Source organism: Charadrius vociferus, unplaced genomic scaffold (genome assembly GCF_000708025.1).
Source record: "Charadrius vociferus isolate BGI_N301 unplaced genomic scaffold, ASM70802v2 scaffold210, whole genome shotgun sequence".
Classification (NCBI taxonomy): domain Eukaryota; kingdom Metazoa; phylum Chordata; class Aves; order Charadriiformes; family Charadriidae; genus Charadrius; species Charadrius vociferus.
The window spans coordinates 1950154-1977195 of record NW_009646421.1 but is presented as its reverse complement, the minus strand read 5'-3'; the positions used below and the strand labels follow the sequence as shown (position 1 = coordinate 1977195).

At 38.8% G+C, this 27042-nt stretch overlaps 1 protein-coding gene across 1 annotated transcript in view; it reads left to right on the top strand.

Annotated features, from left to right (window-relative positions):
* DNAJC15 (DnaJ (Hsp40) homolog, subfamily C, member 15) overlaps window positions 1-13748 on the top strand; it is a 16702-nt gene extending 2954 nt beyond the window's left edge. Inside the window, exons 3-5 of the mRNA XM_009881081.1 lie at window positions 5781-5857; window positions 10460-10530; window positions 13678-13748. Of these exons, the coding sequence (XP_009879383.1) occupies window positions 5781-5857; window positions 10460-10530; window positions 13678-13748 (219 nt within the window). The remainder of the gene's footprint in view (window positions 1-5780; window positions 5858-10459; window positions 10531-13677) is intronic.
* The last annotated feature ends 13294 nt before the right edge of the window (window positions 13749-27042 follow it).

The window sequence follows — 27042 nt, the reverse complement described above, 5'->3', positions numbered from 1 at the left end:
TGGGGCTGGCCCACACTTGTTCTTTATTGTGATATCTATCAGCCAGAAACAGTGCTCCTGGATCAGTTTTTGCTCTCTGTCCCTCTGTTGTAGTGCTGTTGTGAGACCAACACCAATTTTTTTTTTTTCCAAAGTAATTTTTTTGACATATTCCCAAGTTGCCTGCCAAAACAGCAGAGGGGACTTTAGGTACTGCGAATTAAATTGCTTTCATATGCTGTGGATACAGTCTGACTTGCAGGCTTGCTTAGAGGTAGCTAGCAATAAGGACATGTGGTTTCAGAGCAGGGAGCGCTTCAATCTTCACCCTCCCTCCCCAGCAGTTTTACTCCAGCATTTCTTCATCTATCCATTTGTCGATACAGGCTAGAGAATCTAAATTCAGACATGTTCACATAAGAAAGCAGGCAGTGATTCTTTTTAACACATTGAAATATGACATGCTACTGCACAGAGAGGTGTCTGTTCCTAGGAAACTGTACCCCTCAGTACTGGTATACTAGCTGAGCCAAGCTCGTTATAGGCCTATCTCGTTTTTACCACAGTGACTTACAGAGTCCTCTGGAATTCATGAACAACCATAAAGAGCAACCCAGGAGCTTCTGTATTCTCAATGTTCCTAGTCCCTGGAGTTGCATTCTCTGTCTGCTTTCACATCCTGCCTTACAGTCCAGTGTTGTATGTGGATCTCCTGTAGAGTATCTCTCTTTTTTTATTCTATTTCTGAACTTGAAAATACAAGTTTTCAGTGTAACATGAGATCTGCTGAATACAGTAAAAACACTCTCTTCTGGTGTACCACTGACTGTATGTATTTGTCAGCTTTACATTTGTAAAGGTTACAATAATATTTTCTTCTACAGTCATATTTCAAATTGAAGACCCTTGTATAATCCTTAGCCAAGATTATTTGTTCTTTACTACTCTACAGCTACTGCTTTCTTGGATTGTATTTTTTTGCCAAGTTTTTTTTCCTTCTCCCAATAACAATCAGTTATTTCCTATTTATATTTTTTTAGGTACAAAGATCCTATGTAAGTGCTTATTGTCCAAACTTCTTATTTTAGTGGCTTTACTTGATTTTATTTGGGGAATTTGAAGCTGCTGCATATAATCTGTGGATTAGCACTTTCATCAAGTTTCTTTACACCTATTACCCTCTAAACTATGCTGACAAAGGAAATCAAGCAGTTAGTACGTACTTCTGCCTGTGCTTACGGGAGAAAGCATCTCATGTGACGTTTAGTGCTGAGGGTTAGTGCTACTTTGGTGGTTTCCTGTGGTGTTTGGAGGTGCCTAACTTGGCAACTGTAAGTTTCAGTGGTTACTCTAACTTTCTAGAATCAAACCCTCTCTCTTATTACCTCCTTTTTTTGAAAGACTGTGAAGCAGCTGCCAATTTAAAAGCCAGCTTGTTCTCTCTGTAAGGCCCCACTCTTCCTCCCCCCATTTGCAGTTCTCCACTCCCCACCCCCGTTTGCAATAGAAGTCATAATTCACGTTGGTTGCAGTCACTCAAGGTAATTCAGATGCTGTTTATGCTTTCCTCCTGCTCACTAATAAATTACTTGGGTATGGTCAAGTTGAGCAGTTATGAAGCGATCATTTTAAATGCCTCCTTGCTGTATCTTGAATATTTGACACTTTCTATTTACTTACCTAAATAAATAACATGTACAGTCAACAACTGCACTCATCTTTATTCAAAAATAGTAAGTAAAGGCAAGTAAGTGTTATGTTTTATTCTGAATTTCTACCTCTTGTTTAACTTCAACGTATGGCAGTTAAATATATATTTTTAAATATGAAGTGTAAATGCTGCTGTAATTTAGTCTTGAGGTTTTCTACCATCTCTTTTTTTCAGTGGAGAAAGGCACAGAAGGAAACATTGTCATTTCTCCTCTATGACAAGTCATAATGCTCGTTTCCAGAGAAACGCTTTTTTAGTTTAAGCTTAGTTTTGTTACTGGTGTCACAAATGCCAGTGACACTGTTTTGTTTGTGTGCATAGTGACAAGAGTCTGTTAACAGTAGAAGGGACATAGCACTAAGTAGTCATTTGGCTTTTCTTCCTCAGACAGACCTTAATACTGTTAATTATGTTAATATTTCCTTAAAATTTGAAATAAAAAAAAAAGGGGAAATATTTCAATAGCATTCATTACCTTTCTTTGTTGAATCAATGATATGGAAGGTTGAAAGACAGATAGAAGATATCGAACATAGAAACAGCAATTCTAGGCAAAATGAACTGTCAAAATACACAGGTCCTACGATCCTGAAAATTCTGTGTTCCAAAAGAAAAAGGTGTCTTCTATACCACTTCATGAAAGATTTTTTTGCACTGTGTTTCCCTTACTGGATCTGATTCTGCTCAGACTCACAGATTTCTGAATCGAGAGGTAAGGGTAGCGACCATCTCTCTTGTCCTTCACTGAAAATAAAAAGTCTAGATAATAATGCAATTTGCAGTCCATTTTACACATTTTTTTTTGGACTAAAGTTAAGGAAGTTTAAGTTGATCTTAACAAATTGTAGGTTATAATATAACACGGCTTCTAAGTAGTTAGTTACTGGATTATTTTTTTTTTCCTTCCAGTGTTTGTTACTTTTTCAGTGGAGGGCTGTATTGGTGGTAGAAAAACACATAGAGTTTTCAGAAAAAATCACTACTTCATATAATATGATCTATGGTCTCAGTTATGGGGTTTTGAATATCTCTTGCCTGGCATGGAAACAGTGATTATGCTTTTCCTGTGCTATGCCAGTAAAAGTATCTTGAAGATGTCACAGGCTAAATGGATTGAGTTTTCTTGGCTGACTGCTTTTGTGAAAATTTGCAAGAGTGAATAGACATTTGCAGAGAAAGTCCAGCCATTTTCTGTTCTACCCCCGCCCCAAACCTACTAACAGCATTTGTTCAGGAAGCAGAATTTGCTTACATAAGTTGCTAAACAGTAACAATAGACAAGGATATGGAATAAATTAAATGACAGCCCCGTTCCTCCCCCCAAATAGTATGAAGGAATGGAGAGCTCATTTTGTTGATTTTTTTCAATACAAAATTTGTTTGCTGTAGCTGGGGTTAATAAATAGCCAAGTGTCTAGAACTGCCCGCTCATCGAGGGGTTCTCATAACAGAAAAATATCTTGAGTATTGTTTCATTCATTGCAGTCTTTACTTAGAATTTAGAGCTAGGGAAAAAAAGATTGCTTTAATTTGAATAGCATGGAAAAGTTGTTTCATTAGGGAACTAGAAATTTGCCAAGATGTTTCCTAAAATGAAGACTCAATGTTTCTTCCCCTTACTCTAACCAATGGGAAAAATTACTTCTATGTCTAATTTCCCTTTGCTTTAAATTCTGGTAGGGTCAGGATCTTATTTTAAGAGTTGATTATTCTTGCTATTCGTGCTTTACTTCTGAGAAGAAAATGTTTTTTTTCTTGATGGCCAATTCAACAAACTGTTTCTGCTTTTGTTCCAAAGGGTACAGACAACAGAATTTCTTTTTTCATTCCTCTTGGAAGTGAACCAAATCAAGGCTTCCCAAGGTTAGAACAGTGTCGAGGAAGTAGGCTTTAAAAACATGAAAAAGTATTTCTGAATTTAAGCCTATAGCCATCCTTCCCTCTTCTCTTATTTCAAGTAGTATTTTAAGTGAAATCTACCAAGAACAGAGTTGAGCTGTGTTAGAGATAATTCAAATATTGCTGTTCTCTACATGAATAGTGAACCAGTGTCCTCCTGTATTAGAGTTGTATGCTAGAGTTGAAGGGCAGAGAAGAATTAACCTTTTTAGGACTCTGACTGTGCCTAAGCTGCTTTGGGAGAAGTTCTGGAAAATATTTCAGAGGACATCAAAGTGTGCTCTTCTCTCCTGGCTGTAGTAATTGTTTGGCATCATTGCAAATTTCTGTGCAGTTCTGCCTCCTCAAGGGTGTTATCTGGTAGCCATTAAATTATTAGCATAATTTCCTCTCGCAGGACTGGAGAAGCCCTGTGCGTTCCCTTAGTCTTACATACTCTGACCTCTAATGTTGGCATGCACTATCATGGACCTTCTTTGTGTCACCCTGGAGCTATAGCAGCGGTTCCTCAACAGATTTTTGTTGTAGGCAGGACACGTCCTCAGTTACTTCAGCTTTGATACACAAAATAACCAGTACTGTAACACGACCAGGTATGGTTTGGGGTGGGAAGAAGAAAGATAAAATTAGTTTCAGATCATAGCAACAGACCAAAAAATCTTTTCTGTGGTTGTGTGTGACTTCATGGTAGCAGTAGGTGAAGTATTTCTGAACCACGCTTTCGGGTGAATGTTGCTTCTAAGCTTAATTAAAGGCTTTGCTTAGATATCATAGACAGAGCCCTTTAAATGCTTCAATGCTTTTGGAATTACATAAGAGAGAGTTTGTGTAAACATAAGGCAAAATTCTCACTGAATATGAATGGATATATTTAGCGAGAAAAGTGTTTTATTAAGGGCCAGACAGATTTTTACATGGGGGTAAAAGGAACACTTAAAAATAATCTCAGCTCTCAGGCCAAACTTCCCTTTGATAGCAACAAAAGAAGCTTTTTTTCCCCAGTTGATAGGTTTTGCATTGAGGAAAAAAACTTCAGTCTTGTTGAATGATTTCTGTCTGCCAGTTCCCAAAGGCAGCCTGTCTTGGAGCTACATCTGCTGCCTCTGGGACTTGCGCAGCTTAGACTATTATTTGCCTAGCGATGGGCTATTCCTTAATTCTTCTTATACACATATTTACATTGAGGAGATCATGACTGGCCATCGGTGGTGGTTCGATAACTTTTTTTTTTTTATTTTAAAATATATTTATGGTTGACATATATACTTTCAACCCATTCTCTATGACAGTTAATTGTTGTAATGATTTACTCTCATCTCCATCTCCTTTTTAATGTTTTTTTCCCACTTATATTTTTTCTCCCCTTCTTAAAACAGTGGTTAAAGTCTCACATGCCAATGAGTTTAAAAAAAACTAACCCCAGATCCTGTATCTAATCATCATCAGCGTCTAGGGAAGGATGTAAAGGCAAAAGTTGGTTAGGATTTCCCCATATACTCTGCTGCTTTCCAGTGTTGTCCAGCTCAGTGATTTCCTGAAATAGAGGTTGTGGTTTTATGCTAAGCCTTTTTTTTTTTTTTTCCTTTTTGTGTATTTTTCAGGTTTCTTTCAAAGAACTCTTGTTACAGCTTTTTGAAGAAACATTCCCTCATGTGAAAAAACGTACTGACTCTTCATCAGTATATTACATCTATCTGTTCTTATCCTTTTGTTATTGTTTTTACCTACTGTCTTTGTAGAAATATCTGGACTTCAGAGTGATTGTCCATAATTCATTGGATGCCAAAGTATTTCGACTTTTGCCATTTTCCATTGGGCTGATACCAAAGCTGTTCCAAACAAGTTTCCCCCTTTCCCTCCCTGCCCTCCTCAACACACTCTATGCTAGTATGTACTTTGATTCTGGGCTTTTTTGCCTGAAGGCAGGATTTTAATCGTTGGAGCTATTAATATCTCTTATTAGCAGTGGAAGATTGTAAAAACATGGATAGTTATTTTTAAGTCATTTTTTTGTATGTGTTAACACTCAGGAGAAGTCCTTTCATAGTATCTGGTTTGTAGTCATTCCATGCCTTAGAAATAAATTATAGATGAATGTAATGCTCTGAATGAGGTCATATAAATACGATTTAGGTCCTGGCACCTTGTACATGAAACTAATTATTGCTTGTTATTCCTTTCTTCTTTTTAGAGTCTTTCATCGTACTATAGAGGGGGATTTGAACAGAAAATGAGTAGGCGAGAAGCTGGTCTTATTTTAGGTGTAAGGTAGGTGTGTTGCATTAGTATGCTTTTGTTTGGTAAGTACTGAATGAAAAAAATGCATGTTGTGAGAATGTGGAATACTCTTGCCAAAATCGTAACTTTTTTTTAAAAAGACTTCTAATGGCTTATAAACCATTCTAATATTCTGCTTAAGCTAAAAAGCAAACAGTAAAATGCTAATAAAACACACGACTTGTGTTTGGCTGGAAGGCACGGTGACATATTGCAGTGGAGAATTGGTGCTCTAGAAATTATCAGAATAGCACAAACTGTGCTAATTAGTGCGATCACATGGCCTGGTCTCTAAAAAACCCCTTGAGATAAGTAATAGTGTAGATTATATTAATAAATGAGGAAAACAAATCAATTTTGCTTATTTTTTCCAAAAGTCAGTAATATTATTTTTTTCTTTCTCCACTCCGATTTGTTTGGATTTAAAAAATTGTGGCATATTCTAAACAAGAATACTCGGTGAGACTTGTCATTTAGAATAGGTATGGGAAATAATTTCCAGGCTGAATATACAACGTATTTTTCCTATGGATTTTTTCAAAAACATTTGGATGGCCAATGGCAGCACACACCTTTAGTGTTTTCTGTAAAGCAAATGGTGAGTTTAAGGGCTTTCCAAATGAGAGAAGCAGATTTCACCTTAGGTAGTATATTTCTTATTTGTGGTTTAGATCAGTTCTGAATTTTAAGGTTAAAAAAAAACAAAAAAAACCCCGAAGAGATAAAGAGGGTGGTTTTAATTATCCCCAGAAAAAATTATTTCAGATGATGAAAACTAGGACTTAAAGTCCTGTTCAGAGTGCTATTTGTGTTTACTTCTAACATAATGAAAATTATGCAGATTTAGCATTCATTTTAAGAAATGGTAAAATAAAACACTACATTTATGTGAAGTATTTCATGCTTGCACACTGAAGAAGAGATTTATAGGAATGGTTTCCAGAAATAATTCCTTTGGCCTTTCAGTTTGATAATGTATTAACATTTTCACTTTATAAGGGCAAATTCGGTGGTATTCCAGAATAGCAAAGTGCACTTTATTAAAGCGTGTTTACAGTTGCAGTACCTAGCCTGAACACTGCTCGTGTAGATGTCTGAAGTTTCATCGCATCTGAAATCGGTCCCCTTTAATTTTTAATTTTAGTAGCTTGAGTCTGCACTGGGAACAGTGACACTGCTTGTGTTTACACAGTCTCTTGCAAATATCAAGACTTAATCAGGTTTGAGGAAAGTTCTTAATGTTTAAAGGATTGAGCCTTTAATTTTGTAGAAGCATGGCTAACATCTTTATAGGAAATTTTCACATTGTTTAAACATACTTTTCTAGACCAGTTTTAACTCACTGCTTACTGTATTTTATATTTATATATATATATAAAAATGCTTAAAAAAAAAAAAACAGTGATTTTTAAAGTGTTACAGAAAATGCCAGGGATATGCACAAATGCCCAAACTAGATCTTATTATTGTAACACTTGTCCTCTGTGTCATCACTTCCAAGTCATATTAAATTTTGAGGCAAAGCCTTTCTTCATTATTTCAAGTGCTGAATGTCCCATTACACATTCCAAATGTTATTCTTTAATAACCGTCTTGTAAGATTGCAGGGGTTTTGGTAGAAACATGCATGTCCATTGTTTGTATTTAAACTATGTAAAAGGTATCCAAAGCTACAAAGTACTGTATTGGAAATATTGACTCATTTTAAGTTTTATTGTTCTTGCATTAGTTGTTACGAAGCAGCATTGATTACTGAAATTCAGTATGAAAACAGCAATAATATTAAAAACTGGTATAGCCTGTAGAAGGAACTGCTGATGGGAGAGATGTGGGAATGTCTGAGATGACATGGGAGATGAAAATGTTAGGAGTGTTTTCCTAACATTAGACAAAGTATGTGCTCACAAAATACAGCTGTCCTAAGTATAATGGTTTACAGCTATTAAATCCCTAATGCTGAACTTCTGAAGTTGGAAAATATGTCTAAAAATCATAAGATAAAATTCCAGATAAAAATGAATAAAATGTTCTGTATTGTACCATTTCCTCTGTGAAACTTTGTTCTTTCCATAGGAAATATTGAATTATTTGTTAATGTACAATATATATATGCATTAGTTAAAAATATTTAAATCATTATTCTTAAAATATAAATGACATAACAAAAATATTAGGCTATTACATTAAAAACCATATTGTACACTGTAGAAGTGTACAAACACAAATGTATTTAAGGTTTGATCATTGTGGCTTTGGGTTTTTATTTATATTTTATTTTATTTTATTTTTAAAAATTGCTTACTGCACAGATTTATCATATGATTATAAGGCCATTCAAGTTGGGAGGGACTGCAAGAGGTCTCTAGTTGTACCTGCTGCTAAAAGCAGGACCACCTATGGGGTCAGAGCAGGTTGCTCAGGACCTTATCCAGTGGGTCTTGAAAGACTCCCAAGGATGGAGAATCCACATCCTCTCTGGGCAACCTGTGTCACTGCTGGACTGTCTGAGGGGTGAAAAAAGTATTATGTCCAGTCCACACCTCCCTTTTCAATATGTGCCCATTTTCTCTCAAACTCCTACCATGCATGACTGTGAAGAACCTGGACCCATATTCTTTATGACCTCCCTGTAGATACTGAGGGGCTGTTGTGATGTCCCCTGGCAGCATGCTCTTCTTCAGGGTGGACCAGCCCTGTTCCCCTAGCCTCTCCTCAAACAGTGAGTGCTCCAGCCCTCAACCATTGTGGTGGCCTTTGCTGGACCTGCTGCGCTTGGCCAGTCTTTCCTGTGCAGAGGTCCCAAAATTTGATGCAGCAGCTACATGTGGTTGGCCGAGTAGGAAAGAATAGCTGCTTCTGTTGACCTAGTGACCATGCTCCTGTTCACACAGCCCATGAGGCTGTTGTCCTTCTCCGCTGCCAGGGTACAGGGCTCTTGTTCTTGCTGTGCCCCGGGTCCCTTTCAGCAGAGCCACCCCCCAGCCCCACCTTCTGCAGCCGGTAGCGCTGCGAGGGGCTCTTCCTTCCCAGGCCCCGGGCTCTGCCTTTGTCCTTGCTGAATTTCATGAAGGGTCCCTCTCAGCCCATTCCTGCAGCCTCTCCAGGTCCCCCTGAATATCAGCCCTGACCTCCACTGTATTTACTGGTCCCACCAAGGTGATAGAACTTGCAGTCAGAGGGGAGTCAGTTATGTTGGAAGGCAGCATGATGTTGTTATAACTTGTGATGCTGCACCAGTTAGGTGAAAATGGGATTTTGACATTAAAGGTTGTTTTTATAGTGATTAAGCGTCTTTAGAGACCAGTGTGACCGTGGGATAAGCAATATCTCATAAACTAAGCAAATTTGATGTAAAACACCTTTTTCACAGTTGCTTCTCAGAGCAGAACTGCATGATTTTCCATAATACGCAACTGCAACTTTTTCACAGTTAGGCTTTGGCCGTATAAGTTTCTAAATGTGGTATATCAACTTTCCTTTTTTGTTATTAAACAAGAGCTTTACAGTCAAAATATAGATTCTTGTTATTTTTAGCTGTCTGATAACAAATCGTTCCATTTTTGTATTTATATAGTTCAAGGCCTTTCACCCGCTGTTTAATTGTTACTTTCTGGGTTACTTCCTGTTCCATTGAAGTATTCTTTTCTTATGCAGTTCTGTGAACTATTTTTGCAACATACCCTAATTTCCCTGTGACAGAATAATAATTAGAGGCTGTTTACCTCGGGAATGTAGTTAGGCTGATACCTTGCATTCAAACTGTATCCACAAAAAGTTTAATTAATTGAATCATCACTGATTAAGAAGTCACCTGAAGTGGAAAACACTGCTCATTTCTGCATGCTAACAAATTATGAAAAACTAAACCATTCAAACTGTCCTTTTGCGTGTGATAGCCTTACTGGGTTGGCATACTGCATCCATAAGCGGTTATTTGTCTGGTAAGGTACATATTTAATTTAGGCTAAGTACATATTTTATGTATCTGTCATTGAAGGAAACAACATTATGTAGCACTTGTAAATCAGCGTGTCCCTGAATGTAACACATTGTACAGCTTTGCAAAAATAATAAATACAGGTTTTTTTCATGCCCCAGCAGAAAGAATTACTTATAGCAGCTATAAAAATATTTACAGTAGAACAAAATGTAATAATATTAAATATTTGTTGTTTTCTCACTAGTCACATAAATACTTATTTTCCAGGAAGAAAAAATGTGTTTTCTGCATTTAATTATAAGAATAACCAGCTAGATACACCCTAGAGCTGCTGGGTTTTTTCCTTTTTTTTTTTTTTTCCAAAATTGTTTATTTTAAATGAGTGGATGTATTGCTTTTAAAAAAAAAAAAAACAAAACACCACCCTGAAAGATATTTATATGTCTCAAATACACAGGCTTTTAAAAAATATTCTTCTCGGTGTGTCTGGTGTGCCTTTGTTATTGTTACTTCCTCAAAGATGCAGTTTTATGTTTTGTCCACAAGATGGTGAAAATCTCAAGTTTTAATTATTTTGAAGCCAGTATAAACTGTCTAATTTATAACCTGAGTGCAGTGGCATTTATGGTAAGCACTTCTATTTATTTTTGCAGTCCATCTGCTGGCAAGGCCAAAATCAGAACAGCCCATAGAAGAATCATGATTTTGAATCATCCTGATAAAGGTAAATAATTCTTAATTTTCTTAACCAAAGCTATAAAGAGAAGAGGCTTAAATGTGATCCTTTAAGTTTACTAATTGTATAAATAACCACACTGAGTGCAAATGTTTGTTGTTTATTTATAGACTTGAGCTTCTGTGTGTCTTCTCTCAGATAAACTAGGCTTTATGAACCATGTGAAGTTTGTTTTCTAGACTTGCACTGCTTCAGTTAAAACTATGAGCTCAGGCACCAGTGTTCCACACTTTAGAAAAACTTAGTCAAAAATAAGAAAAAATCACCTACAACGTTTTTACATTAAACTGACATTCCTCTTTTGAACTGAGATGGACCAGTCACGTGTATGAAAGTAACTTTCTGTAGGTTTTTAGGGAAATGTTCTGCAGTCACTAGGTACATCATTGATGAATTTCAGACTTCCTGGAGTTCACTTGGAAAAATGTAAAGCTGGGCACTGTTGCTTTACTGGCCAGGTTTTTAATGTAAATTTATCTTACAGAAAGGCTATTATTATAACTTTAACTACACTACAGCTGGTTGAGAAAGAAAGCCCATATGTTCATTGCTGTTTCTACTTTAAAATAACAGATGGTGAAGAGTTGCACTGTATTTCAGAAGTCAAAAGGGGAAATCGGAGCATTTTTCTGTCTTTTTGACAGAATTACAGGGCTCCCTGCCAGCACCCCATTTTAAGAAAATGCAAAAAAATAACTGTGACCACTGGTCACGGCGAGTATTTAGTCGATGCTTTTCTTTGCTGCCTTCATCCCTCAGTTTAATGCGAAAGTTGTCCTCCTTATTTGATTTCATGCTTTCATTTTTTACACTTTTAATAATGTATAAGCTGCACAGACATATAAAAGAAATGCTCTTCTGCATTTCCAATACATTATGATGGTCAGAGACCTCTTAACCACTAGAGTACCTATTAGGTCAAAATTTTTTGATAATGAAATTCTAAGTTTATTGTAGCAGTACTTAGAGACATGAGCCAGAACCATGAATCTCCGTGTGGATGTTGAGTAGACCTAAAGAGGCAGTTCTCGTTATGAAGATCGTACATTTTAATGACCCGCCTTTACAGCTGTAATGCATCTGCAGCTGGGCACAGTGTAGGTTTGGATGGATGTAGTGAGCCCTCCTGCGTGCTATTAAGACGGAGCATTTTCTCAGTAGGAACACACATTGGAAGGGATTTGTGCCTCTGTGCTGCCCCTGCAGCTCTTCTGGCATGGCCGTAGAAAAAAAAGAAAAACATCTTGTGTAATGTCTTAAGCTGCAGAGCTAGGGCCTGGAGTAATCTTGAACACGTGGCATCACAGAGAGACTTGTTTGCTTATGTATATATCTTGATTTCTTCTGGCTGTGGGTAGCACAGATGTGGTTTTAAAAATAATACTCAACATTAGTATGTTATGTTAAAATAATGTTTTACCAGCTGGAGTTGATAGAAGAAAGGCAATAATTACAGATTGAAAAGTTACATATGTTACCTGAGATCCAAAATGTTGAAGAGAGAATTAGTAGAAATAAATAAGTAAGAAATATGTAGAAGTTTGCATAATAACATCCCCAGTGAGCACTGCTAAACTGGTTGCTTATTAACCTTTACAGTTCACTTTTAAAGTGTTTATTGTATTGATGCATTGTATGTTAATTTATCAGTTACTAATTTTATGAAAGAATGTTTGCTCATGGAAAAAGAGGAAGAGAGAAGCCTTTTGGACTTGCCCTAATTATAAACAAACACTTAGGCAATCATGAGATTGAATTTTCTCTCATTGGAGGGCTACAAAATTAATATGACACTTAAGGATGTAAATGTAGTGAAAACACTTCCAGCAGATTTGAATTTACTTTAAGATCTTGCACTCCAGACAGGTAGAAAATCAATGCACATTTAAAAATTACTTGAGATGCATTGTTTATTGCAGTTTTTAGTCTTGTTTGATCCTCTTGTCTACTCTTCAAAAGAAGCAACGCTCAATGCAGTAAATCCTATTCCTGGCTAAAAAGCCAAATGGTTTTTAAAAAAGAAAAAAATAAATTCCTTTTTCCAGTAGCCAATTCTCTACCTTTCCCCTGCCCTGCCTCACTTTCCCCCGGTGTGTCTTACCTATTAAGGCTACATTCAAACAAAACTAAAACATGAACAAGAGAACTCCGCTACTTTTCCCAGTTGTTTTATTACAACATGAAATGACTTAATAATGATTTGGATTCCTGCAGGAATGTCCTAAAGAAATCTTTAAACAAGCCTAGCCACGTGTGTCTACAACTAGTTCTGCGTGTTTCTTCTACCGTTATCTTTTCTGATAAACTAAATAGAATCGAATGAATGAAATAATGAATGAAAAATTATGATTGAACAGATGCCTTAGAAAAGGCTATTCAGTGCACAGTACTGCTGGAATCGTATTTTCATGTAAAAAATATAGGTGTATTAGAGTAAGTGGTAAGTTACTGATACAGACCTTGTAATGTTATTTTTGGTGTCTGTAGGCAGATGGTTGGCACTCAAGGGGAGAGTTAAAAAAAAACAAACACAAAAAGACCGCTGAACTGTAATCAGATTGTTAGATGGAGCGTAAAGCAATGACAGTGTTCAGGACTAGAAGTTAGAAGGCGTACCATGTTTAAATAGCTTTAATGCGATGGTTTCTGGCTGGTAATTCCAAGCATCTAGCACAGGAGAGGCTTGGGGTGTCTGTGTGCATGTACATGCACTTAACAATTCTTTGTCAAAATTATTTATAAAATTTTACCTCTTAGTTTTTGAGGTGGGTGGAAATAATAGCTGTTAGCTTTGGATGAATGTTCAGGACAGCTGACCTTGCATACATTTGCAGCAACATTGTACTGCAAGTCTAAATCACACTGATGTAAAGTGATTTCAGAGTTCAGTCTTCTCTCTGAGACAAATTATTCAGCATTATTCTTCAGTGACTTTGGTTTTGATTACATTTCTCATGTTTCCTTATGAATTAGTTTACTTCATATCAGTGTCAATTTTTAAGCACTTGTATGAAAAGGATCTATTTAAGAAGGAGTGGCTAATAAAATTGAGTAATAAGGGGATCCTGCAAGTGAAGTAGTTTGGTACGTAATACTGATGTGTAAATTGTATTCCTTTCCCCTTTTTCTTCTCAGGTGGATCACCTTACTTAGCAACAAAAATAAATGAAGCAAAGGACTTGTTAGAATCCGCTGCCAAAAATTGAAATATGAAGCCTTGGGTCCTAAGAGATTCAGCAGATACATTGTGCAACAGCTTTCATATCTACTTGCGCTGCACAGTTTCTTAACACCACGTTGATTGTTCCTATTTATTGCCATAATTAAAAGTTTAAGAGTATTTAAAAGCAAACTGAAGTCTTTTACAGTTATGTAAAATTATGTACAGTTATGCTCCTGCGAGGAGCAGTGAGTTGGCCTCGATGATCCTTATAGGTCCCTTTCAACTTGAATATTCTATGAGTTTATATATCAATTTTAGTGTATTTTTTACTAAATTATGATCCATTGCAAGTTTTGAAAATGTTCTCCTACTGTCTGTGGTTTTTTTCTTCAGAAGTAGTTGCTTCTTCCGTTAAACTTTTGGAGCTTTTTAAAATTAAAAAAATAGTCTTAAATGTGGAGTTTTTTCTTCATTGATCAAGACTTGACCATTGCCAGAAAATCTGTGACACTGGATTGAGTCACAGGAAGTATGGCAGACCCCGTACGGCAAGTTTTCAGCATAACCTTACACTCGAATCTGTTCATTTGCGAAACAGTAGTGTGTATTCATGAGTGCAGTTTGAGAGGTGGAACTCAGAACAAAATGACTAACAGGACTACAGACTGCGGTTTCCATTAGCTGTATCTATGGGGCTTGGAGATAAGAAGGCAGAGTCTTGGTTTTGGTTAGTTCTTTTGCATATTAAAAGAGCTCTGAAATTGTCAAATAATTATTTGGATGTGCTTTTCCTTCAAGTCACAGAGTACGTTTACTCTGTAGCAGCTGGGGTGGTGGACAGGTTTTCATGGCAGTGGAACAGAAGAAGGTGGGTCCATGTCGCATGGACTTCAGATGGATTTTACTGGCAGCGGTTGTCTAGGTCAGTCCAGTCTTGACAGCCTGGTGTAGGACTGATACAGCAGGGAACAAACAGGGCTGTACCCCTGATGATAAGGGCAACCAAGATGATTGAGGGATTGGAGCATCTCCCTTATGAGGAAAGGCTGAGAGAGCTGGGACTCTTTAGCCTGGAGAAGAGAAGGCTGAGGGGAGACCTTATTATTGCTTACAAATATCTAAAGGGTGGGTTGAAGGAGGATGGAGCCAGACTCTTTTCAGTGGTTCCCAGTGACAGGACGAGGGGCAATGGGCGCAAGTTGGAACATAGGAAGTTCTGTTCCAACACACGGAAAAACTTCTTTACAGTTCGGGTGACAGAGCACTGGCACAGGCTGCCCAGGGAGGGGGTGGAGTCCCCTTCTCTGGAGATTTTCAAGACCCGCCTGGATGCAGTCCTGAGTAATGTGCTCTAGGCAATCCTGCTTTAGCAGGGGAGTTGGACTAGATGATCTCTAGAGGTCCCTTCCAACTCTGAAAATTCTGTGATTCTGTGATTCTGTGATAGTAGCTTTGCTTATGGCTCTGGGTGGACTTACTGGCTTAGTTCTCCAATAATTCTTACCTCTCTGCATTATGCCCTGTTTTCCGAAGTATCATACCTCCTTATGTAGCACCCAAGCCAGCCTAGAGCTGGCTTCGGGGAATACCGAAGCCGTGGCTCTCTGACTTTAAAGAGAGCACATTTTAATTGACAGCTGAAAGGTGCCGTTTTGGGCACTTGGCTGCTGCAAATTCATCTGCAGCCAACTTACTAGTAGGAATTAACTCTCCTAAGAGGATGGTGATGAGATGAGACAGTCTATTGGATTCATTGCAGGACTGAAAAATTTTCTAATAGCCGTTCAAACTCGTGTCATTTGAGATACAACAAACAACAATTCCATTTCCTAGGTTATTTAGCCAGAGGAAAATGGCTAAGAGCAGTTAAATAATTAAAGCACCCAACCTCATATTATCCACCAGAACGTGCATTTGTCTGTTCATCCAGTGATGGATGTCCAGATTATATGGAAAGGAAGAAAGAATATGAATTTATTTTTTTTATCAGGTTCCTCCCACTTTGCCACAGTTCCATTCCTTTCATTAAAAATAGACAAAAAAAAGTTTAAGTTGACCCTGAAAGAAAATACTAACTTTAGGTAATTTAGAAACTTCTTGACAACTAGAGTGGCAGGCAATATGACACAACTTGACTGGGTAAAGCAAAAAGGCTGCAGGGAAAAACCTGCCTGGGAATGGGCGTAAGCTCTGTGAGTACTACACTTATGACATTTAACGAATGCTCTAATACAAGGAACTTTAATTTAAACATAACGGACTTTATTCTTATGCAATAGCCTTAACTGTTTTTTTGTTAAAGGAGTAGCCACTGATTAATGCACATTTAAGGTTAGTTATTCCTTTCACTGGTGTATCAGTATGTAGAAGCCAAAAAAAAAAAAAACCTCACTAAGGTTTTCATTTTGGGAGAAGTGAGATGGTGGGGTTCCTCATTTTCTTAAGTGGAGTCTCGTAAGTGATCTGAGTCATCGTTCAAAACCAAAATTGATGTGTATGGTAGGTAGTAAAACCATTCTGTAACGATTTTGAACTGATTAGCTGTTGTTTTCATATGATTGCCCCTTTTTTTTTTTTTTTTCCTGAGTAAAATGAGGTATAAAGAGCTGTTCTAAAGTATCAGTTGAAATAAATGCATTAAAGATGGCTACTTGTTTGGTTCTTAAAAATTAACTTCCCATGTCTTTGTAGGAAGTACAGCTTTTATTTTTGTGAGATTGTGTTGTTGATAATTTTCTTCCTGACCTAATTATTTCTATCTGATTATTTTGGATGAAACATTTTTTTCTGTCTTTCAGTTATGCGAGAGATTGTCCTTCTTAAGAAGTGAAACTGAGTTCTAGTTCTGTTTTCTTCCTCTTTTCAGAGCAGACTACTGACCGGTTAACAAATTTGACAAATTAACAAATTAAAAAATTCAACAAATTATCTTTGGCCAGCCTCTCTCTCTGGAAAATGCTGTAAAATGAGTGAAGCTAATGAATAGTGGTTGTGAAAGCGTCATTATTTTATGTCCGGTGCCATAACATCACACATACAGTAGCAAAAGCACCTATCTGTGGAAGCAACTAATTTTTCTTGTCTGTTCACTGGCTTTACCTACTAAATGATGTTTGGAGGGAACGACAATAGGGACAGGGAAAGGAAGGATGTAGTCAAGCAAATCGGGTAAATACTGCTCAATTTGTTGTTGCTGGTGGTCAGCGTTGTGGGCTCTTTGGAGACTGCCTGGCAGAGCGGAACCTGGTTTGGTGCTCAGCTGGATTAGGAAGAATAGGATACTGCTTTTTTTTTTTTTTTTTTAGTAGCATAGTCTGTTCATTTAACCTTACAAATATTCAGGCTCTTGAGACTACTTTCTTCACTTGTCAGATGCAGAAGTTTTTTGCATAAGAAAACTCCATAGAGGATGAGTTATTCTGGTGCAATTTCTGTCCATCCATAACAACAGCAATTAAGCAGTCTCCTTTATTGGTGGGGTGGGGTGTGCTTTAATGTTCAGAAAGTGTTCATGTGTAACTTCTTAGCTTGGGAATTCCCAGGTAGTTTTCTACTCGCGTGATACCCAGGCCCAGGTCTCCTCTGTAGCTTCAGAAGTCGGGCAGGACTGAGTGCATTAGTTTGGCATTGCTGTGGGCGATTCCCAGTTTATTTAATGAAGCACAACTTGCTCACGTGCCTGGTTTTTGTTCTTAGTCTGTGGGAGTTTTCTCTGAAATTTCATTCTTTACCTTTGCACAGGAGACTTAGGCATAGGTCCACCATATAAGACCCAGTGAAATCTGGTTATCTGCCTGCACAAGTGCAACTTGCAAAACCTTTGCTGTCCTAGGATGGGACTTGGGTAGAATTGAGACATATAAATGCAAGGGTACAAGTCACAAAACCTTTGCCTGGTTTCCTAGGTCATTTTAAAGGTAAAGATTTACTGTCCCATGTGCTTAAATTTCTGCTCCTGCATGGGTGTAAAACTGCTTTCCTCTTGCCAGGTCTTTGCTCAGTTTAATGCTTTTCTCATCCTTAAATCCACAGATAAGGTGTCTTAAGTTCCCTGAAAAGCCTGATGCGTTGTGGGGTTCCTCATCAGCCTTGGTGTGAAGATTCTTTTATCTGTTCTGGTACTGAAATGAAGCTGGTGATTAGGCTGGGCTGAGGAGGTGATGGCACTTGCCCTGCTTCTTGCTGAAGTTGTGCCTTGGTGCAGAGTGGAAGGTTCATCAAGCCTGCAAGATCCAAGGGCCAGAGAACCAAGTTCCGGTCCCCGCTTCTGGGTCAGTTTAAAACATGAAATGATGTCAAAACAGCTTAAAGAAGTTCACCATCAAACGTATTCCTAACTTCTTTAGGAGCACCACTTTCCACATGTTGGGCCTTAGGGTCTTTCCTTTAATTCACACTCTTCTAAGAGCTTGTCTGTCTCTGTCTTTCTGTCCCTGACAAGCAGCATCGTAGACTGTTGCTAAATTGCCAGCTACAGCTTCCAGAACTTTTTAGTTGAATGGTGATAAAATTAACATTTTCCTTGGGTCATCAGTGGCAGCTTTTGGCATGTTTGGCCAAGACATATTAGTGAATTGGCATCATCAGTGATAACAGCACAATCTCGGGACTTTGGAGCTTTGTCATTTCAACAGTTGCTGTTGACCAACAGAATGTGTGTGTCTGTGTAAGCACACACGTGTTTATACACATACACAATGCTCTTCAGGATCCTGTGAGGAATTTTGCATCTGTACTGGGATGCACTTTTAAAATAACATTTTTCTTGAACTTTTTGACTTTAATATTAATTTTCCAAATCAGATTATTACAATTTGAGAGTCAGAAAAACTCTTCTCTTCATGGGTATATGCAATTTCTGACATACCTCTCATTCTTTTAAAGACAGAAAAAAATAATGCCAAAGTAAATTACAGGTCGTAATTTAATTATTGTTGCATAAATAAGAAGCCAGTTTAAAAAAAAACAACACACACCACCCAAACATCTCCAATTCATGTTCTTTTTGAGTTTCTTTATACCCAGTTTTGTTCTGGCATGGATACGTACAACATAGTTATGAGTATTCTAAAGAAATAGTGGCACTGTACTTCTGCCATCATCATACTGTATTTGTACAAGCTTTATTTTTTTTTTTACAGATCCATGTTCCCAATTTTTTTATAATGAGGAGAATATAAAACTTTCTGGAAAACAAAAAAAATGCTAGAGCTTCTTGGCATGTTGCCCAAATGAAATTTTCTATTTGGAAATGATTAAAATTTCAGCTACATAAAAAAGCATATTTAAAATTTTACTTTATCCTGTTCAGTAAGTTTATTCACTTGCTTGGGGCATTGAATAGGAGGGAGGGAATTGTAGATCATGATTTGTTGTCTTACTGTTGGTGATCCATGAACCATGGGGTGGGAAACTCCTCTCATGAATAACTTGAATTATCAGCCTAGATAGCAATACACCTACTTCCTTTAATGTTAGGAAACCACAAAACTATATTTAGAATGAGAACTATAATTTTGGCAATGGTAGCGTCATCCAATTAATATTCCTAAGATTTTTCAACAGTTGGTCATGGTACACAGAATAATTGCTGTGCAGCTTCATGTGACATTAAAACACCCCTACTGTACTATTACAGTTTCCTGATTTATATACTAACGTACAAGGAGAGGTTAATTAGTTGGGTTTTTTTTCAATATAGTGGATACTGCATCTACTAAACTCTAGTTTTAAATAGTGGCAAAGTTACTCTCCAAAGTGGTTCCTCTCCAAAATGGATGTATGATTTAACCACTGCACAGAACTTGGTTCTGGATGTACTGATTTTTCCTGACTGTTGGAGTTGATGAGGCTAATGTGGATGTCCCTTACATCTGGCAGGTGAGTGAACAGATTGTGTTGCAAAGAATGGTAGAGATCCTAAACACTCCGATTAATACAGCGTAAGGAAAGAAGCCTAAACAAAATTCTAGTGGACAACTCCATGGGTAAAGCATTTTCTGCATGGGTGGGATCAGGAGGTAGTTGTTAAGGGGTTGCACTCTGCCCAGAGGTTGGTCTGTGCTGGGACTTCTCTTAACATTTTCATTAGTGGCCTGGAGAAGGAGACTCTCATCAAGTGCACTCTTACCAAATTTGCAGATGCCACCAAATCACAGGGACCAGTAAATACAGTGGAGGTCAGGGCTGATATTCAGGGGGACCTGGAGAGGCTGCAGGAATGGGCTGAGAGGGACCCTTCATGAAATTCAGCAAGGACAAAGGCAGAGCCCGGGGCCTGGGAAGGAAGAGCCCCTCGCAGCGCTACCGGCTGCAGAAGGTGGGGCTGGGGGGTGGCTCTGCTGAAAGGGACCCGGGGCACAGCAAGAACAAGAGCCCTGTACCCTGGCAGCGGAGAAGGACAACAGCCTCATGGGCTGTGTGAACAGGAGCATGGTCACTAGGTCAACAGAAGCAGCTATTCTTTCCTACTCGGCCAACCACATGTAGCTGCTGCATCAAATTTTGGGACCTCTGCACGGCAAAGACATTGGCCAAATGCAGCAGGTCCATCTGGAGCACTCACTGTTTGAGGAGAGGGGGAACAGGGCTGGTCCACCCGGAAGAAGAGCATGCTGCCAGGGGACATCACAACAGCCCCTCGGCATCTACAGGGAGGTCATGAAGAATATGGGTCCAGGTTCTTCACAATCATGCATGGTGGGAGATTGAGAGAAAATGGGCATATTGAAAAGGGAGGTGTGGGCTGGACATAATACTTTTTTCACCCCTCAGACAGTCCAGCAGTGACACAGGTTGCCCAGAGAGGATGTGGATTCTCCATCCTGGGGAGTGTTTCAAGACCCACTAGGTAAGGTCCTGAGGAACCTGCTCTGACCCCATATGTGGTCCTGCTTTTAGCAGCAGGTACAACTAGAGAAGTCTTGAGGTCCCTCTCAAGCTGCATTTTCCTGTCCTGTAGGATCCAGTAGGAGAGTTAGATGACAGAGTTATAATAGCAGACTAGTCGTATCAGTGAAGTATCCTGTAATAGTTTCTATAGGTGTTTTTTGTTTGCTTGCTTTTTATGAAGTCCAAAGTACAACATTTTGTGGCCTTAGCTGAACTTAGAAGCTAATTTAAAATAGTCTTGAATGTTTGGAGACCTGCACAAAACAAAATATTGGTATTTTAATACCGCTGTGTGGTGGTGTCCTGGAGCCAATGCTCCAGAGGACTCAGAGTCCAGTCTTGGTGTCACTGGTCAGGTCAATCTTTTGTTCTTAATACCAGGTGGTGGGAAGCTGCCTAATCTCCACTGGGCTGAGAGCAAAGACATTCTGCCTTGTAAAACTGCCAGTGGCCCAAACAGACAGAAATATCTCCTCAAATCATGAGCACCTAGTTAGCAGGTTCAGTAGCCGGCCAGCCCATAATTGTTTAGTGCTTCCCTCGCCGGCGTCAGTGGGAATTACTGTGGTAGGAACTGCTGTAGGGGACAAATTGATCAGCTAAGAGAGGCTTAAAGATCTGAGTGCTGAGGTTACTGACAGCAGTTCAGGTTTCCCAAATTAAGCAGAGGGCTACAAGATTTCCAGTTAGGTTTTCTTTACTCGCAGCTGGGGAAGAAGCAGTGGGATTCCCCTTTGAGGATAAAAAAAAAAAAAGTCCTTTGCAAGCTCTTATTTGTTATGTTTCTCCTGATCTCAGCGTATTATTTAACCACCAGCCGACATCGCGCTCAACAGCGCGTAGATACCATTTCTTCAGGGGCCTTAAATACCTGGGAGAGCAAGCTTGAAGCCAGGTGCTGTGCCACAGAGCAACATCTGCAACTTGCTTACATGCTCGGTTAGCATCTCCATATGCTGATAGCACACAATTAAATATTTCAGTCTTTGGTGAGTCAGCTTCGGTCTTTTCCACCACCTCCCTCATTAAGAATACAATCCTGCAGGTGTTTCCGGGGCTCCTGCTTTCCCGTCAAGCCATGTTCCCTGTAACAGTGAAAATGCCCTCACCGTCGGTCTTTTTCTCGGAGCAGCCACTCTACCTTCAGTCTTCAATAATTCATAAGCTTGCAGGAGGTGCACCGAAATGATTTTAGCTACCTCCAACTTTTTTGGACAGAAGGATAATAAAAATGATTTCACAGTAACTAAAGGAAGTCAGTTCATTGGTGAAAGCACTTAAATATAACTTATTAGCTATTCAGGAGGAAGGTTTCAGTAAAGGTACAATGCATTTATGTATTAAAGTGCAGCTCAGCTCCTGAAAAATGACTACGTAAATAAGCACTTGTCACATCTTATTTTTGTTGATTTTTTTTCTTCTCCTTCTAAATTTGTTTTCTGCTGTTAACTGTATCGCTGTCATGATTTTAACCGTGAAGTAGCTGGATCCTAGTCCTAGTGGAGTTAATTGCCAGTGAGTTACACTTGTGTGTTGCCACTAATGAGGCAGCATTACAGGCATTCCTTCAAGACAGAAGGCACAAGTCGGTGTCACCCATGGCACAATCTGACCTCAGGAACTTTCTGAGTGTGATGTTTGAGATTAAAAGATTATGCTGTGGTCCAGTTTTGTAAGTCTGGGAAAAAATTGTTAACTGAGAATACTGAGATAAATCCACAAAATATCTTAAACTCTTAATTTCCACTGGACTTAACAGTGTAGGTGCCAGCATGTCTGGTGGCGCGTCCAGAATCACTTAGGCTCCAACAGCATTCGCGGCTCATCTAATTTCCTAGTTTCTGGATGACTGTTGGGCATAGGGGCAGTTAGCACTAATTGACTTAATTCTACCAATGTGCAGAGGCAAAACGTAGCTTTGGAGAACCAGAGGTTAAATCAAGCAAAAATATAATAGCTGCAGTACTTTTCAAAACTGAGGTGAAGCAGCAGCTGGGGAGGGGTTTCTAGAGTACAAATCTGACTGCAGACATCAGAATTCAAGTTACTCAAATGTTTGGCTTCTTTTGTCTATTTTGGATCTGACTGTTAGCGCCTTGGTACTTATATACAAAGAAAACTTGATAGCGCAATCACAAAAGCAATAAACAGCCTTACAAAGGCATAGATCTAAGGTGAGTCCTTCAAGTGGAATCTTACTTTAAGCACGATTTCAATGTCACATATCATAATTGCATCTAATATTAGAGACTGACTTACTGCAACACAATGTCAATGACAATATAAAGGCAATCATGAACAGAGAAGAGAGCTTAAGAATGTTTGGAGGATGGAAGGAAGGATTACACTATAATGAAGACCTCTGTAGACTACCAACGTTTTTCAGCAACACTCAGAGGGATTCTTTTTTTCTCCTAAGCTTCTGGACACTTTATCCCTGTTTCTGTTTTGATACTGGAATCTGGCTGGAATCTCTAAATGTGATTTATTTTAGGGTTTTTTTTTCCCCATCCTCACACTTGTGAATCTGTCTACTGCTAACCACTGAGGATGCATATGTAAAGCTGGTTAGCAAGTTGATTAGATTACCAGCTGCTGAGAATTAGATAGGAAAGGGTTTTCTTCTTCCCCTCAGCAACACACACCCCCCACCTCCCCCACCACCCCCAGGCCAAAGGGATTTGGCTTAAAAGGTGTGAAGCTTTTGGCACTGTCAGAGTCTGAAGGCAGAATGAAAATGTCGGACCTCTTCCCAGATGACTAGGAATCTCTATCAGATTTTCTGTGGGCACAGGTTGCAGCAGCATGATCTGCTTATTCCAACGTAATAGCACGCAGCTACCGAAGGCCCCCTTGGCTTGCATGCGGTTCCCCCTTGCATTAGCGCTTGTGATGGGGCTGTAATTTCAATGAACCGCGTAACTACATGGTCTCTGGCTTGCATTGATGTGAATGCATAGGGGCACACACAGGTGCCGGAAAGGAGCTGCCTTTGGCAGTGGCACATCTTAGATCTGCTTATGCCAATCACAAACTGGCATCCTCTGCGTGCTTCAGGTTCGGCTGGTATATAATCTCCCCCCTACATCAAGTGCCCCCGCCAGAGCAATGGATGGTTGTCTATTTATGCTCAGCTGAAATTTTGAAGTGACAAAACTAGAGGGAGCACCTTACAAAAGCCACCTAAGCGAAGCAAATTAAGAACTTCTGCAAAGGTTAATACATCAGCAGAAGCGAGAACAGCATGAGGGGCTAGACTCTGAAACACAGAAGCTTGCTTTGGCTTTTTCTACTCATTTAAGCAGCTTTCCCCCCAAAAAAAACAAACCAAAAAAAAACCCACCAAAAAAAAACCCCCAACAACCCAGAGGTCCAGACAGCATGTGTTGTACTCCAGTCTCACTGGTTTGTAATGGAAGCCAGGTTGCTGGAGCTGAAGCTGAGGAAAGCTTTAAAGGTGACCCTACTGGAGTCTAAGAACGCCTGAATTGTCAGGATCTCCTACAAAAGATATGAATTCCCTTTTTGTTTCAGTGGGCTGCAATTCTAATAAAGCTTTGAATGTCAGCAGTGATAACTATTCCTAATTAGTCCTTCCACTTCTGGGAGGAAGGAAGGAAGGCATCCATAATATGAAACGAATTCTAATGAGGGATGAAACTCTCCTCCTAAGAAAAAGTGCTCCGAGAGCTGCAGAGACTTGCCCCACTGGGACCTGGCTGACACTTTAGCTTAACACTCGAGAGTTTAAGTGACCCTACAGAATATAAATTAGCTTATGCTACTTCAGCGTTAGCTGCTGAGCAGCCAGTGCTTGGGAAAGTTGACCTGTTTATTCAGGTTGACTTGAAACTTAGCTGAAAAAACACCCACGTTTTGTTGGATTGAGAGTGGAGGTTGGGAGGGCACATAATTTGGTTCTATATTGTTAAAGTCTTATTTCAAAAGTCTATTTGTGGATAACAAGGAAACAGAAAAAGCAGAGCGCTGAGGTGTCCTTGCTGCCTGGTGAGCTCGTGGTTTTAGGATGTCTCCGAGTGAGGATGCTGAACTTGTAAGCAAACAACTTTACAGCCCTGAAAATAAGTCTACTGATACAAGCTTATGTTACCAATTGCCCTTAATATGCAAGTGTAGTCTTTTGAAGCCCAATTTAAAAGTTGAAAACACAATTACTCGAAAGCTCTTAATGATGCCAAAGTCTAGCCCGTGTGATACTGGACCAAAGAAGAAAAAAGCCATAGGAATTGAGTGCTTACAAAAGGGCTGGAGTGGAAGACAATACCGTTAGTTTACAATATTTCCCAAAATTCAGCAAAAAGTGTGAACATAAATGCTTTCAAATTTTTGAATGACTCAGTGTTCCGTAAAAATAGGGAGGGGAAAATGATTTCACAAAAGACAAAGGCACCGTTTCAACTAAAGAACCCATCCACGCTTGGAAAAGCCACCGTCTGATTCACATTTTCCTCTACTGTATCAATCAAGCAGAGGTGGGTAACGATTCTGATTGCAAGTATCTAGTTTTCCTTTAGTCAGTAAACTGAAGAATGCAATTTTTTCCCCATCAACCTTTGTGTCTGCTTTTGTATCCCTGGTTGCACTTGTGTAATAGCATTGAACGGGCCTAAACGCTCTTCGTCTCTGATACCTGGTAGCCCATAGCCATACTGCTGCGGCCTAGTAGAAAGAAGGCTGCCTTGCTTTTGTTGCTATGAAATACTCAGCTTTTATTTTTAGTTTTTCTGCAACCAGCAAATTGCTAATGCCTCTGACTGGCAGGCGGCATTGCCTGATCCTCATTGCTGCAGTTCTGCTACCAATGCCCAGGGCTGAGGAGAATTTTTAACAGCATGAAAGACAGGCCGAATACAACTAGGCAGTAGATTTGGGTTTGGATTTTTTTTTTTTTCCCGAGGACTTTGTTTCAGTTTCTTTCATGTCCTATATTATTTCTAGGCTTGTGAGGGAGGCAAAAATAAGTGTTTGTTGTTCTTTCGATTTTTTTCTCTTTTAAAGAGAAATTCTCCCTTCAAAAGGGATTGACATGGTAAACCTTGCTTCCAACGGGGATGTCTCTTCAGTTTTCTTTTCTTCATCAGCATGCTGGACACCTTTGTGGAGGTTCAGAAAACTTCTGCTTCCAGTTAAGCAGTGTGGCAACAGCTGCATATATCTGGAAATCCTAATAACCCGCTCCAAGTTACAGAAGGCAAACCGCACAAAAATTATCTGTGAATTAAAGCTGTGGTGTCTCCTGGCATCACCTGAATGTGAATAATGAAAACCAGCAACCATCACTCTTGACTGTATAAAAAGTGTGCATGAGCAGGTAAGCACTTTAAACGAGAAATGTAGTGCCAAAGTCATCTCTGCTATAATGTCCTCAGATTCACTGGAGCTATAGTTGGGATTAATTTGCTTCATAATGTTTGAAGACTGGAGGAAAAAATGAGTTAAAACTTTCTGCCAGAGATTCCAATCAACATTCAAGAGAAGAGGTGAATGAATGCTGCTAAACATAAATTAAAAAAAACCCAACAACACAGCTCCTCTTACCTGCTCAAAGGTTTAAATGGATGTTTTAAATCCATTTTTCTTCTCTGTGCAGTGGCTTTGTTCAGTGAAAGTTTTACTAGCACAAACAGTCTGGAAAATGAACTTCGCAGCCAGGCACAAGTGTTAAGAGCAAACAATTTTTTTTATTCCTAAGTGAACATTTGCATGAACTGTGCAAATGTTTATATCCACTGAGACCATGGCAACAGAAGAGCTATTGTGATTAAACTCAGCTCAACTATTCTGCAGTAGCTACTTGTGCAACTATGGTGTAAAAAGAAATATTAGTGAAATAAGTAGAAGAAAGGAAATTGCAGTCTGCTTGTAGATAGTTTTTGAGAGCAAAAATAGAAACTAATTTGTACATTGTGAGTTACTTGCTTAGATTTGTCCCAATATAATGGGTTAAGATGAAGAACTGATATACTGTTATAAAACATGTAGTCTCATTTGAAACCTATTTCAATCAAAATGGAAGTTTTTTGAATTTTTCTAAACATGTCAATTACGAAATCTATGGCCAGTTGCCTGATGCTAGGAGAGAGACAGGAAACCTTGATGATTAAGATATTTGTGAGTACAGTACAATAAATTATTCAGCAAAACAGTTGCAACATCTATAAAGGCAACAAGCCTTAGTTTCTGGCCTGATGCTGTGATAAAGAAAGTGCAATCTTCTGTATTGTCCATCTCCTACAGATTCCTTTTTCATGACCATAATTGAAAAAATTACAGGGAATTGTTTCAGTATTGTCTTTCCGGGATTGGGTTTTACCAATCTGCTGAATAATTTCCACTAAAGTGAGTGGTTTCTCTAAATACTTTTGACCTTTAAGGTGAAATAACTCCATGCATAATCTTCAATGCAAATGTTTATAGTTGCTAAA